The 14788-nt window shown below is 51.4% G+C and overlaps 1 protein-coding gene across 1 annotated transcript in view; it reads right to left on the bottom strand.

Annotated features, from left to right (window-relative positions):
- Positions 1 to 14788, bottom strand: part of DNAH17 (dynein axonemal heavy chain 17) — a 103247-nt gene that overhangs the window by 36985 nt on the left and 51474 nt on the right. Inside the window, exons 45-49 of the mRNA XM_050919908.1 lie at positions 11299 to 11472; positions 3114 to 3321; positions 2850 to 3015; positions 1740 to 1842; positions 1291 to 1438 (exon numbers count right to left, since the gene is read on the bottom strand). Of these exons, the coding sequence (XP_050775865.1) occupies positions 1291 to 1438; positions 1740 to 1842; positions 2850 to 3015; positions 3114 to 3321; positions 11299 to 11472 (799 nt within the window). The remainder of the gene's footprint in view (positions 1 to 1290; positions 1439 to 1739; positions 1843 to 2849; positions 3016 to 3113; positions 3322 to 11298; positions 11473 to 14788) is intronic.

Raw genomic sequence — 14788 nt, 5'->3', positions numbered from 1 at the left:
GTACTGTGCACGGGGAGGAATTCTGTTCCATTCTGCTCTATCCAGGTTCTTATCCCAGCCTCCTCACCATAAGAAACATAAGAACGGCTGTACCGGGTCAGACCAAAGGTCCATCTAGCCCAGTATCCTATCTACTGACAGTGGCCAGTGCCAGGTGCCCCAGAGGGAGTGAACCTAACAGGCAATGATCAAGTGATCTCTCTCCTGCCATCCATCTCCACCCTCTGACAAACAGAGGCTAGGGACACCATTCCTTACCCATCCTGGCTAATAGCCATTTATGGACTTAGCCACCATGAATTTATCCAGTTCTCTTTTAAACGCTGTGATAGTCCCAGCCTTCACAACCTCCTCAGGTAAGGAGTTCCACAAGTTGACTGTGCACTGCGTGAAGAAGAACTTCCTTTTATTTGTTTTAAACCTGCCACCCATTAATTTCATTTGGTGGCCCCTAGTTCTTATATTATGGGAACAAGTAAGTAACTTTTCCTTATCCACTTTCTCCACATCACTCATGATTTTATACACCTCTATCATATCCCCCGCTTAGTCTCCTCTTTTCCAAGCTGAAGAGGCCTAGCCTCTTTAATCTTTCCTCATATGGGACCCATTCCAAAACCCTAATCATTTTAGTTGCCCTTTTCTGAACCTTTTCTAATGCCATAGCATCTGAGCTCTTCCTAGGGGCATGTTAAGCAACGGGACCGGCACTTGTCATGTGTAGTTAGTGGCCATGGGATACATGGAGTTGTAGATTCCTAGTCCCCCTCCAGACAGGCCCCCCCATCACATTCATGGGAGCAAAGCAGCACTCCCCACTGCACTGATTCTAAGGAAGCGGCGCACGGTCTCCCGCCCCCAAGGCACTAGTGTCAAGGAGCAGCAGGACAGGTGGGTGGAACAATGGTGCTGCAGTCCAAACACGCATTCTCTCTCTAAACATTTCAGGTGGGATTTTCAGAAGTGCTCAGCATTGACCTAACTCCGCTTCCTTTAAGTCACTGGTAAAACTTCCATTAGCTTTCGTGGGAACAGAGGTGGGGCGATGCCTAGTGCTTTGAGTCGCTCACCCTTCCACCAGCACAGAGGCATAATCAATATCCTGTACAGTTTCAAAGTGCTGCACAGGACTTTTCAAGTAGGTGGTTATTTGCCCTCTCTTTCCGACACAGTGTTCAGTTTACAAACACTGGTACAACAGGTATGATAAGTACTGGTGAAAAAACGAAGATAGACATCTGCCCTGTATAATGCTGCCTTTCTAAACATTCACGTGCTACTGCTGCTTACCCAGCACTCCCGCAATTAGTGGTGACAGGATCTTCTGAGTGGGGACCGGAATGTTACGGATTGCCATGTGCTGTGCCAGGATGGTGCTGTAAATGCTCACAAGTGCTTCTTGGCCAGGAAAACTCACAGCAAACACACAAAAGTGTCGCTAAAACAAAGCAATTGAAAACCAAACTTGTCAGGAGAGGGTGTGACTTCCATCAGCACCCCCATGTTTCCACCTGCCAGGACACATTGCCTGGAAATGCACCCACCACAGCAAGTGAGATGGTGGCTGTCAGACACAGAAACCACAAACTAGACACTCCAGCCTTCTACTAGTGTCAAAGGCCCCATACAAGGGGAGAGGAGGTAAAATCTACAGGGAGCCAAACTGCTGGTGAAGTGGGTGGCTACCACTGAGACTGAAGCTAACAAAAGCCCAACCCAATCGTTTCTCCATTGCATACCTGAAGTCTGGAGTCAATCGTAAAGGATCCAGAGGTTGGATTCATGCAGGCTACATACTGACAGTTGTGAATGTCCTTTAATGTCAGCTTGTTTCTGTCATACCTAGACAGCAGGTGAAGGAGAAGGATGTGTACATGTCTTTATTCTCTGAAGACTAAAGGAGCTGCCCTCCTGTAGTATGACCCTTGCTCCAAACAACTTTCACACACACTGATCCCTCCGAGACGCCTTTACAGAGAAGATCCAGGGGAGATGATAATCTGCCCACAGTTTCCTCTCTTGGCAGAGCATAACACCTATTGCACAGGCAAAGACATTTTTTGCTGTCCAGAAAATAATTACAACTCAGGGCAGGTCTACGCTTAAAACACTGCAGCAGCAGAGTTGCACTGCTACAGCACTTCAGTGAAGTCACTAATAGGCCAATGGAAGAGTGTCTTCTGTCAGCATAGTTAATCCACTGTGTGAGAGGCAGGAGCTGTGTCGATGGGAGAAGCTCTCCCATCAACGTAGTGCTGTCTACACCAGGGCTTAGGTCGATACAATGGCATGCCTCCAGGGTTGGATTTTTCACATCCCTGAGCAGTGGACTTATATCGATATACATTTATAGTGTAGATCTGGCCTAAGAGTAAAAGCAGGAATGGCCAGTGAGATGGACCCGCTGCTCCAATGCCACTGGGCAGCACTTCTAGTGGGGCTCACACTGGGCTCGCTATTGGCAATTCTGGACTGTCCTGGTCTCTAGAGACCTCATGATCCAGAACTGCTATGTTACGGATCATTCTCTTTGTGTACTTCAATTGTGCTGACCTAAGACTCAGAAGCCCCAGTTCCAATTCCTTGCTCTGCCACAGACTGCCTGTGTGACCTTAGCCAACTCTCTCAGTCTCTCTGTTCCCATCTGTACAAGGGGGCTAATAGCACTGCCCTGCCATACCTTGTGGGGATAAATACACCAAAGATTATCGAGCACACAGATACTCTGGTGATGGGCCAGATACACCCGTTAGACAGACACACAGACCCCATCACCACAGTAGCATAATCTGAGCAAGAGTAATTCAACACATGGATGAAACAGCTGAAGAGTTTAGCTACACAATTACCAGTGCCCATGGTCTATGTGCTGCCTGATCAGTGTATGAGGAGCTACTGTGCCATATTTGTCCACTTCAGGCATATTCATATCATCTATGAAGTAAATAAGCTTCTTTGTGCCTGGAGGACCAAAGTTTCTCCCAGATTTCTTCTCCAAGGGCTTCTCGAGAATAGCTGCAGAATGACAGCAACACCAATCCAATCACTTGTGCAGTCATCGCTTCCCAGTAAGACAAGCCTGTTTTCAGGCTGTTTCTAGCTAAGCACCTTACCCTGCAGCATGGCCGAGGTCGTGTAGAAGTTAAAGGGAACAGCCTGCAAGAGGTAGTCCTCAGTGTTCAGAGACTGCAGTTTGTCCACCATCATGACCGACTTCCCTGTGCCTGCATTCCCCACTAACATCACAGGCCACTTCTTTGCCACTAGCAAATCCATAAAATAGCGAATTCGGATGGTTTCTGTCGTATGGACTACAGAAGCCTGTTGAAAAGTCATCAATGAAATAAATTATTTTACTCAAGTTTAGCCAAACTGGGTTTTATGATAGATTGTATCTTAAAGTGAGACGTGGAAATGCTTGCACATGAACATCTCCGGAGCTGGATTATTCTAAAGGTTCTGCAGTTACAATCGGGGCTTGCCGTTACAGAAAAGATGGTTACTCACCTTTGTAACTGTTGTTCTTCGAGATGTGTTGCTCATATCCATTCCAGGTAGGTGTGTGTGCGCCGCGTGCACATTCGTCGGAGAAACTTTTACCCTAGCAACCCTGGCGGGTTGGCTGGGCGCCCCCTGGAGTGGCGCCGCTATGGCGCCCAATATATATCCCAGCCGACCCGGCCACCCTTCAGTTCCTTCTTGCCGGCTACTCCGACAGTGGGGAAGGAGGGCGGGTGTGGAATGGATATGAGCAACACATCTCGAAGAACAACAGTTACAAAGGTGAGTAACCGTCTTTTCTTCTTTGAGTGATTGCTCATATGCATTCCAGGTAGGTGATTCCCAAGCCTTACCTAGGCGGAGGGGTCGGAGCGAGATGTGGCGGTATTTAGAACTGCTACGCCAAAGGCCGCATCATCTCTTGATTGTCGGACTAGTGCATAGTGTGCGGTGAATGTGTGGACCAATGACCAGGTCACTGCATTGCATATCTCCTGGATGGGCACGTGTGCCAGGAAGGCTGCCGACGACGCCTGAGCTCTCGTGGAATGTGCCGTGAGGTGGCCAGCGGGGACACGAGCTAGATCGTAGCATGCGCGAATGCATGCAGTCACCCAGGAGGAAATCCTCTGGGAGGAGATTGGTAGACCCCTCATCCGTTCTGCGACCGCCACAAACAGTTGAGGAGACTTCCGGAACGGCTTTGTTCGCTCAATGTAGAAAGCGAGCGCTCTGCATACATCTAAGGAGTGTAGCTGCTGGTCCCTCCGAGAAGAGTGGGGCTTCGGGAAGAAGACCGGGAGGAAGATGTCCTGGTTGGTATGGAAGGCAGACACAACCTTAGGGAGGAACGCTGGGTGGGGTCTCAGGTGTACTTTGTCCTTATGGAAGACGGTGTAGGGAGGGTCCACTGTGAGAGCTCTCAGCTCGGAGACCCATCTGGCCGATGTAATGGCCACCAAGAAGGCCGTCTTCCATGACAGGTACGTGAGCGAGCAAGTCACCAGTGGCTCAAATGGTGGGAGCGTGAGCCTATTTAGGACCAAATTAAGGTCCCAGGTAGGAGCAGGGCGGCGTACGGAGGGGTAGAGACGCTCCAGGCCTTTAACAAATCTAGCGACTAGGGGGTGGGAGAATACGGAGCGGCCCCCCTCTCCTGGTCGAAAGGCGGATATGGCCGCTAAGTGCACCTTTAGGGAGGATGTCGCCAGGCCCTGCTGTTTAAGGTACCAGAGATAGTCTAGGACCGTGGGAATCGGGGTCTGCGTAGGGTTCACACCCTGAGTAGCACACCAGCAAGAGAAGCGCTTCCACTTGGCCTTGTACGTTGAGCGAGTGGAAGGCTTCCTGCTGTTAAGGAGGATATGCTGGACCGGTGTGGCGCAGCCAAGCTCCGCCGTGTTCAGCCATGCAGGAGCCACGCCGTGAGGTGTAGGGCTCGTAGGTCCGGGTGACGGAGCCTGCCGTGATCCTGTGTGATCAGGTCTGGGTGGAGCGGGAGGGGAATTGGGGGGTCCACAGACAGATCCAGCAAGACGGTGAACCAGTGCTGTCTGGGCCACGCAGGTGCGATCAGGATTAGATGCGATTTGTCCCTGCGTAGTTTCAACAGGACTTTGTGCACCAGAGGGAACAGAGGGAAGGCATACAATAGGTGGTGGGTCCATGGCAGGAGGAATGCGTCCGTGATCGACCCGGGAGAGAGACCTTGAAAGGAGCAAAACTCCTGGCACTTCCTGCTGGACCTGGTCGCGAAGAGGTCTATGCGGGGAAATCCCCACTTTTGGAAGAGGGAATGGATGACATCCGGTCTGATCGACCATTCGTGGCAAAGGAAGGATCGGCTGAGTCTGTCCGCCAGTGTGTTCCTGATCCCTAGGAGGAAGAATGCCACCAGATCTATCGACTGGGCTATGCAGAAGTCCCAGAGTCGAATGGCTTCCTGACATAGGGGAGACGAACGGGTTCCCCCCTGTTTGTTGATGTAGTACATGGCCGTTGTGTTGTCCGTGAGTACGGAAACATAACGGCCGTGCAGACGTTGTTGAAACGCCTGGCAGGCGAGGCGGACTGCCCTCAACTCCTGGACATTTATGTGGAGTGACAGCTCTTGGGACGACCAGAGGCCCTGGGTACGTAGGTGCCCTAGGTGGGCCCCCCACCCCAGGGATGATGCATCGGTTGTTAGAGTAATCGACGGTGGCTGTGGATGGAATGGCATCCCCGCGCATACTAGGGATGGGGTCAGCCACCAGTCGAGGGAGCGGAGAGGGTTGGAGGGGACCGTCACCAATACATCTAGGTGGTCCCTGCCCGGGCGGAATACCGAATGAAGCCACGTTTGGAAGGGCCTCATTTGGAGCCTGGCATACTTCGTCACATAAGTACATGCGGCCATATGCCCCAGTAGTGTGAGGCAGGTGCGAGCTGAGGTGATTGTGGAGGCCTGCAAGCTCCGTATGAGCAAGACAATAGTCTGGAAGCGGGCCTGAGGTAAGTAAGCCCTGGCTTGAGTAGAGTCCAGGGTCGCGCCTATGAAGTCCAACCTCTGTGTGGGGACCAGGCTGGATTTCTCGGCATTGAGAAGCAGGCCTAGCTGGGAGAAGAGGTCCGTAACCACCTCGACATGTTGCCGCACTTGCGATTGGGAGGACCCCTTTAGGAGCCAGTCATCGAGGTACGAAAACACGTGGATTTTCCGCCGACAGAGGTGGGCGGCCACAACGGCCATGCATTTGGTAAACACCCTCGGGGCCGTGGAGAGGCCGAAGGGTAGGACTGCGAATTGGAAGTGCTGATGTCTGACCGTGAAGCGAAGGTACTTCCTGTGTGGTGGAAAGATGGCAATATGGAAGTACGCGTCCTTCATGTCGAGGGCGGCATACCAGTCTCCAGGATCCAGGGATGGGATAATGGTTCCCAGGGAGATCATGCGGAACTTCAACTTGAGCATCCATTTGTTGAGGCCCCGCAGGTCTAGGATGGGTCTGAGACCTCCCTTAGACTTGGGAATCAGAAAATATCGGGAGTAGAACCCCTTTCCTCTCTCGTCTAGAGGTACCTCCTCTATAGCTCCTGCTGCAAGGAGAGAACGAACCTCCTGCAGGAGGGTTTGCTCATGAGAGGGGTCCCTGAAGAGGGACTGGGAAGGGGGGCGGGAAGGGGGTGAGGAAGCAAATTGTAGGTGGTATCCTTGCTTCACCGTGCGTAGCACCCAACGGTCTGAAGTCAACTGGGACCACGCCGGGAGGAAGTGGGAGAGGCGGTTGGAGAAGGTAGGGGAAGGATCCTGTCTTGAGGCTGGTACGCCGTCCCCGGGCGCACCTTCAAAAGCCGGACTTGGAGCCCGGTGGTGCCTTGGAGGGCCCTTGGTTTTGGCCTCCCTGGGAGCTGGATTGGCGTCTGTGGCCCCCCCGGCCACGCCGTCTAGTGAAGTCCTGCCTCTGGCGGGGTGGGAAGTATGGGCATTGTGTTTGGGGCCTGAAGGGTCTACGCTGGGTGGAAGGTGTATGCATCCCCAGCGAGCGTATGATGACTCGATTGTCCTTCAGGTTTTGCAATTTGGAGTCCGTTTTGTCCGAGAACAAATCCTTCCCGTCAAAGGGTAAGTCCTGGACGGTGTATTGTAGTTCCAGGGGTAGGGTGGAGGCCTGAAGCCAGGAAATGCGCCTCATGGTGATTCCCGAGGCCAAGGTTCTGGCTGCTGAGTTGGCCGCGTCGAGGGAGACCTGTAGAGAGGTCCTGGCCACCTTCTTACCCTCCTCCAGGAACGCATTAAATTCCGGGCGTGAGTCCTGGGGTAGAAGCTCAGAGAACTTACCCACCTCCGCCCATATATTATAGTTATAACGGCCCAATAGGGCCTGTTGGTTGGCCACACAGAGTTGCAAGGCCCCAGCTGAGTACACCTTGCGACCCATGAGGTCCATTCGCCTAGCTTCCTTGGCTTTGGGGGCCGGTGCCTGCTGGCCGTGCCGTTCCCTGTCGTTGACAGACTGGACAACTAGGGAGGAGGGAGGAGGGTGGACGTATAGGTACTCGTACCCCCGAGAGGGTACCATGTACTTCCTTTCCACTCCCTTAGCCGTCGGCGGAATGGAGGCTGGCGATTGCCAAAGGTTATCGGCGGTGGACTGGATAGTCTTGATGAATGGGAGGGCTACTCGGGTAGGTGCTTCCGCAGAGAGGATGCTCACTACCGGGTCCTCAACCTCTAGGACCTCCTCCACAGGTAGGTTGATGTTAAGGGCCACTCTACGCAGGAGGTCCTGGTGGGCCCTGAGGTCTATCGGTGGGGGCCCTGACGCTGAAGACCCAGCCACGGCCTCATCTGGCGAGGAGGAGGAGGAGGATACTCCGGGGATGAGGGCATCCTGTGCGGGCTCCTGCTCCTGGACTGGTTCCTGTTCCAGTTGACCCGGGGAGTCTGGTAGTGGCTGTTTATCCGACTCAACCACGGGGGGGCGGGAAACAGTGGCCTCTGGTACCCGATGTTCTGAGGTAGCAGAACGGGTCTGGGGCATGGGGCCACCCTGGGTCTGATGATATGCCCAGGGTGTCCAAAAACCCCACTGTTGGGAACCCACGTCCTGCGGGTGGGGGTCCTGGAACACTCCCAGCGGTACCTCGGGATCCTGGTCCCATTCGTAGTAGCTACCCGCCTGGGAGGATGCTGACGTGCGTCTGGACGGCCATGGTGGAGCAGCGAAAGTTGGAGCTGAGCTTCCGACAGACCTTACACCTCTGGGTTGTGGTGACCGGTGTCGGTATTGGTGACGATGCCGAGAGCGAGACTGGGACCTGTGACCAGCTCGGTGCCGGGAGGCCGACCGATATCTCGAGTCTCTCCGTCTTGATCTGCTCCTGGAGGTGCGGTACCCACCACGGTGCCGTGAGCTGGAGCGGTACCGCAAGTACCGGGTTGACGCTCAAGACGTCGACCGGTGCCGGGAGCCTGACCGGTGCTGGGAGCGTGAGCGGTACCGAGGCGATCGGTGCCGAGGTGATCGGTGCCGGGAGTCTAACCGGTGCTGAGATCGAGATCGCCATCGAGAGTATGAGTGACGCCTCGATGCAGAGCATCCGTGGGACCGTGATCTGGAGCGGTGCCAGTCTGCTACGCTGACCGAAGCTGGTCTGGTCAGGGTCGGTTTGCCCATTGAGTGTATTACCCGCACCGGCGGTGCCGGGGGTAAGGGCGGTGGCGCATCGGTGATCGCAATCAGATCCCTCGCTGCGGCAAACGTCTCCGGGGTAGATGGCGAAGCAGGCTCTACCGTGGTGGGCACTGGGGAGCCGCCAGGTGCCGGACTCGACGGCCCTCGTGGGGTCGGAGTCAACGGTACCGGCTTAGATGGTGCCGCGGCAGGTATTGGTGCCAGGTGTTCCATCTTTGGCGCAGGCTCTGACTGCGAGGCAGCTGCTGGCGGGATGATCTGTGCCTTCACCGTCTTCGACCTCGGGGAGAGGGAGCGGCTCGGAGCCAGTTTCGGCACCGGCGGAGGCCGGTGCCGTGAGTCCTTGGTGGCAGCACTCGGTGCCGTGGCGGTGCCCTTGCTTACCGGCTGGCTTGTGCTCGGTGCCGAGGGTGGAGGTGTCAGGGCCGCTTCCATAAGGAGCTGTCTTAATCTAATGTCTCGCTCCTTCTTGGTTCTCTGCTTGAAAGACTTGCAGATTGAGCACTTAGCCGATAAGTGCGACTCCCCGAGGCACTTCAAGCAGGAGTCATGGGGGTCTCCAACTGGCATAGGCTTGTGACAAGCTGAGCACTGCTTGAAACCCGATGAGCCGGGCATGAGCTCCGGCTCCCAGTGCGGGGAAGGGGAGGGGTCCCCAATCCCCTCAAACTATAACATAACTACACTATTAACACTAACTAACTAACTGACTAAATAATTATATATATATATATATATATATATATATATATATATATATATATATATATACACAACAATTAACTATAACTACTATATAACAACGATAGCGAAAAGAGCTGCTAGGGAGTGTGGAGGTCAGCGAAGCCGCGCTCCACAGTTCCAACGACCGACACGGGCGGTAAGAAGGAACTGAAGTGTGGCCGGGTCCGCTGGGATACATATTGGGCGCCCAGCCGACCCGCCTGGGTTGCTAGGGTAAAAGTTTCTCCGACGAACGTGCACGCAGCGCGCACACACCTACCTGGAATGGATATGAGCAATCACTCGAAGAAGAACTGGACAGGCTTCAGATAAGGTTTCTGAAAAACCCAACCCTTGTCTTCACAGCTTTGCAGTCAGTCAATGCACTGACGGGCTTTCCCCCTTTACTTGGGTTTTCAACGTGTACAAAGTCAGAGTACAGCTTGTGAAAATGTACACAAGAACCAGGAGCATCTTCTAACACTGCACATCATATCCAGGTGATAAACCAGCCGATTAATTACAGCGACTATTTCCTTAGCATCTAAGACAGCCATTGGCATTGGAGCACTGAAGGCTTCATCTTGCAGTAAGTAGCCCAGGAGACGTCAATAGAACAGCTCACGTAAGTATGGGCTGTCAGATCAGACCCTAGATTACTGAGGCCTATGTAAACCCAGAACAAGCAGCAAATGCTCCCAGAAATAGGCCAACTTTGCTCCGGTCTCACAGCAAACCATTGCAGAGGAGCACTTTCCCAGAGCTGCTTCCTTCCCAGCAGGAGCAGATTTCCAAGACAAAACTGCTGACTGCAGGTCACCATGAATACTGTGCAACGCATGCTCATAAAATGTTACCTTACCCACAAATACTAACTCTCTAGGAAACCCAGAAGTCAGCACTTAATAGTTGCAATGCTTGTGCCCGTGATTTTCTTACCCATGCAAATACGGCCTCAATATTTCTGTTAAAACGTGTAGTCTTTTGGACCTCGTTATGCTTCCATTGCATGGCAACCGGACAAGCATTATACTCAGCTTCTTGTTCCAGGTCTCATACAGTGCTGGGCAGGGTTGCTGTGCTTGTGATATATTTGGGCTGTGCACTGTAGACTTTTCGCTGACCCTAAGTGCGAGCTGCAGCGTGCGACTCAGACACAGCAAAGGCTGGTTTGTGTGTAGAGGGTAAGGTTACTTAGCTGGTGCCTGGAGTCAGAATCGGGAAGCTCCACTCCCGCTATTTGCATTGTTAATTAACTCTTTCTCTAAGCCGAGTGCAGCATGCTTTGCCCCTTTTGCCCTCTGACTTTTTTTCATGTCCTGAGGGTTAATAGTCTGCAGCCAATATGCACTCAGGAGATGCTCAAGTCTCCCTCCTGTTTGGGCATCCATAATTTCCATATGTTCCCTCCCAGTTTTTCTGCGCCATGTCTGGAAACAGGTGTTTAAAGACAGGATTGAGAGCACAAAACACATCACAGTGAGTGACACCTGAGATGTATATGAAATAAACAATAGCCATAGGACTTGTCCAGTGTTATCAGAGTATGGGCCTTTCTGTGGCAGTGGACTGGACCAGATTCTTTAGGGAAACCAGCCCGCTCCCACAATTCACCTAGCCAACACTGTCCACAGGGAAACAACATTTTCCAGGCACTGTACATTACCATCTTGCATCCTAAATATCAGACCGAATTACCTACATCACTGGCTTACCTTGCAGAGCCAGAGGTTTAGTAATGGAAATAAAAGAATCCATGTGTATGCCATGCTATTCTTGTACCTGCAAGATCTTGCACAATTTGTCAAGACGCCCTTTACTCCAGTGTGGAGGGGGGCAATACATTAGCAAGTAAAGTAAAAAGAAAGAATCAAGGAAGATCATTTGCAGGAATTACCTGTAAGGGAACATCTGGGTCCAGCTCAAATGTTGGCACTTTATCATTCCAAAGCATGAATTTCTTACTTTCTGGATCTATATAATAGTCAAAAATAGTCCCTTGAGATGGAAACTTGATGGTTTTAAATTCATTCACCCACCATTTACTGAACTCTACACGATAGTCCACCAGCTGAGGAGGAGAAAAACAAGCTCATTATACAGTTTCTGTTGCCTTTGTGGGACACGTTCAGTTAGTCACTCTGGCCCAAGGCTCCACTGCACAGGCTATTGGAGCCGAGATGGATTCTGCATGCTTAGGTGGCATTGAAACACCTTTGTGGAGTGCTTTAGAGTAAAGCACAGAAGTCTAGCATGCCTGCCCCTGCCAAAGCCAGGGTAAAGTAATCTCCCCACAGCCAATTCCAAAGAGGAAGATGAAAAACACTGTCTCCCTCTCAGCTCCAGCTCCTGCCTCAGCCCCCTGCTCTCCGAGTGTGTCCTCATGCTGCATAGTGAGAGAGGGAATTAAATCATTCTCCCCAGCTGGCAGAATCCTGCTTCCCGGCCAATTCTGGCTCTCAGGCCGGGCAACTATTTTACAAGATTAGTTTTCAGAGTAGGACCACACTTAACTTCTCCCCCTCCTGCAGTATAGCATTTTGGGGCCTTCATAACAGGATCATGCAATATATAATGTACAGAACAAGTTCATTACAAGGTTGTTATACAGAGGACAGGGATCAACTGTTTGCCATGTCCACCCAGAATAGAACAAGGACTCAACATAGTTGCAGCAAGAGAGATTCAGGTTAGATATTAGGAAACACTTTCTAACTCTAAGAGTAGTTAAGGTCTGGAACAGGCTCCCAAGGGAGGCTGTGGAATCGCCCTCACTGAAGGTTTTTAAGAACAGGCTGGACAGGGATAGTCTAGATTGACTTGGTCCTGCCTCAGTGAGAGGGGCTGGACTAGATGACCTCCTGCGGTCCCTTCCAGCTGGACATTTCTATAGTTCCCTCTGTGTATTTGCCAAAGAGCATGCCACGGTTCCCAAAGACTCCCTTGGATTTGGGCTTAGACATTAAAACATGCACATTTATATTTACTGACACTTTCTACGTTCACCCCTAGATCTCAAAGTGCTTTACAGACAAGTGTAAATATGATTATCCCCATTGCTTTCACAGGGATTGTTACTTGCCCAAGGTCATGCAGCAAGCAAAGGGCAGATTCTGGGATAGAATCCAAGTCTTCCGACACCTAGCTCTGTGCTCAGCCCTCTGGCCCAGAGCCAGCCTGCTATTGGTGTTTCTGTTGCGTGGAGGGTCCTCCAGCCGCTTTCAGCTCCAGCCCAGCCCAAGCTGCCACCCCTGCTACACAAAGCAGTCTTTGTGCAGTCTTTGGATGAAGATGGTTACACAGATAACGCCTGAGAGAACAGATGTGAACTGTGTGCTCAGAGGATCTCCCTCCCATGGGAATTCCCAGGAAGTATCCTTTTCAGGAGAGACCTAAGCACTTTCTATTACATTATTTTCTGATCAAATTCTCAATTTTTGCATCAACAAAATGTGGGGAAAACACCAAGAATGTTGCTACTTGAGTTCCTTCTATAAAGTCTGTGAGTCTGATCTAGCAGCAGCTAAGCCACTGGCTGTTACCCTTTTGAGCAGCTATGGCCCTGAATCCACAAACACACAGACTTATACTTAACTTTAACCACTGACTTCAGTGAGAACATGCATGGGCTTAAAATTAAGTTTGTGCATGTGATGGGTTCAGTCACAGAGACCCCTTTGGGACCGTCACCTGATGTTCTGAAATTACTGCTGAGCCCGTTTTCCCTGATGGCTTGAGACTCCAGAACCCTGCCTTATTGAGCCAGACACACCAGTCTGCTACAACACAGACCCAGGTCTGAACCATGCACCCAAAGCTCCGGGCTTTAACTGAAAACCACTCAGCTGGTATTTCTGTCTCCAGCATCCAGACACCCAGCTCCCAATGGGATCCAAACCTCAAATAAATCCATTTTACTCTGTATAAAGGTTATAACACTGACAGAGAGCGATGCACAGCTGTTTTTTCCCCCAAATATTAATCACTTACTCTGGGTTAATTAATAAACAAAAGTGATTTTATTAAGTATAAAAAGTAGGATTTAAGTGGTTTCAAGTAATAACAGAACAAAGCAAGTTACCAAGCAAAATAAAACAAAGTACGCAAGTCTAAGCCTAATACATTTAAGAAACTGAATACAGGTAAATCTCACCCTCAGAGATGTTCCAATAAGCTTCTTTCACAGAGGAGACTCCTTCCTAGTCTGGGCCCAGTCCTTTCCCTGGCACAGTCTTTGTTAGTTCCAGCTCAGGTGGTCACTTGGGGATTTCTCATGACTGGCAGCCCCCTTTTTCTGTTTGACCCTCTTTTATATCTTTGGCACAAGGTGGGAATCCTCTGTCTCTCTCTGGGTTCCCACCCTTCCTTCTAAATGGAAAAGCACCAGGTTTAAGATGGATTCCAATATCATATCAATATCATGAGACTTCATTCCTCACTGGCTGGCACCCACATATACAGGAAGGCTTACAAGTAATCAGAGCCATTTACAACCAACCAATTGTCCTAGTTAATGGGAGCCATCAAGATTCCAAGCCAACATTAATGGCCCACACTTTGCATAATTGCTGATTGTTCAAAACGTCCACAGAAACACAGTCATTTATGTTATGTAGTCCTTAAGATGTGCTGGCTTCTTCTTGTCAGGTAACAGGGACTTGCCACCTCTGCAGCACAGGGGTTGAGTCATTCACTTGCATGGAGAGCATAGGGGACTTAGGGCTTGGCTACACGTGCGAGTTACAGCACAATAAAGGAGCCCTGGGTGCACTAGCTCACTCCCCGTCTACACTGGCAAGGCACATAGAGCCCTCTGGCTCTGCGGCTACAGCGCTGCTAGTACTCCACCTCAGCAAGAGGAATAACATTTGCTGCGCCTTGGCTACAACGCACGGGTGTCAGTGTGAACGAGGTGCTGGGTTCCTGCGCTCTGAGCAGCCTCCGGAAACGTCCCATAACCCCTTAAGTCAAGTGGCCACTCTTGTCATTGTTTTGAACTCCTGTAGGAATGCGGAAATGCCCTTTCAAAGCTCCATTTCTGACAGCTGTCATGCAAGCCATTACTGTGGAATGCTGTGTGTGTGAGAGAGAGAGAGAGAGAAGGGTGGAGGGGAGTGGGAAGTCTGCTGCTGTCTGAACTTACAAGTCAGCATGCTGACATGCTCTCAGCCCCCTAAAAACCCACTCTCTTTCTCCTGCCACACACAACACCCTCCTTGTCACATTCCACCCCCCCCCATTTGAAAAGCATGTTGCAGCCACTTGCATGCTGGGATAGCTGCCCATAATGCACCGCTCCCATTGCTGCTGCAAGTGCCGCAAATGTGGCCACGCCAGTGCGCAAGCAGCTGTCAGTGTGGACAGACTGCCATGCTTTCCCTACTGCA

This window comes from Gopherus flavomarginatus, chromosome 12 (genome assembly GCF_025201925.1).
Source record: "Gopherus flavomarginatus isolate rGopFla2 chromosome 12, rGopFla2.mat.asm, whole genome shotgun sequence".
NCBI classification, from domain to species: Eukaryota; Metazoa; Chordata; order Testudines; family Testudinidae; genus Gopherus; species Gopherus flavomarginatus.
The sequence above is the reverse complement of the archived record's forward strand: the minus strand, read 5'-3'. Positions and strand labels throughout refer to the sequence as shown.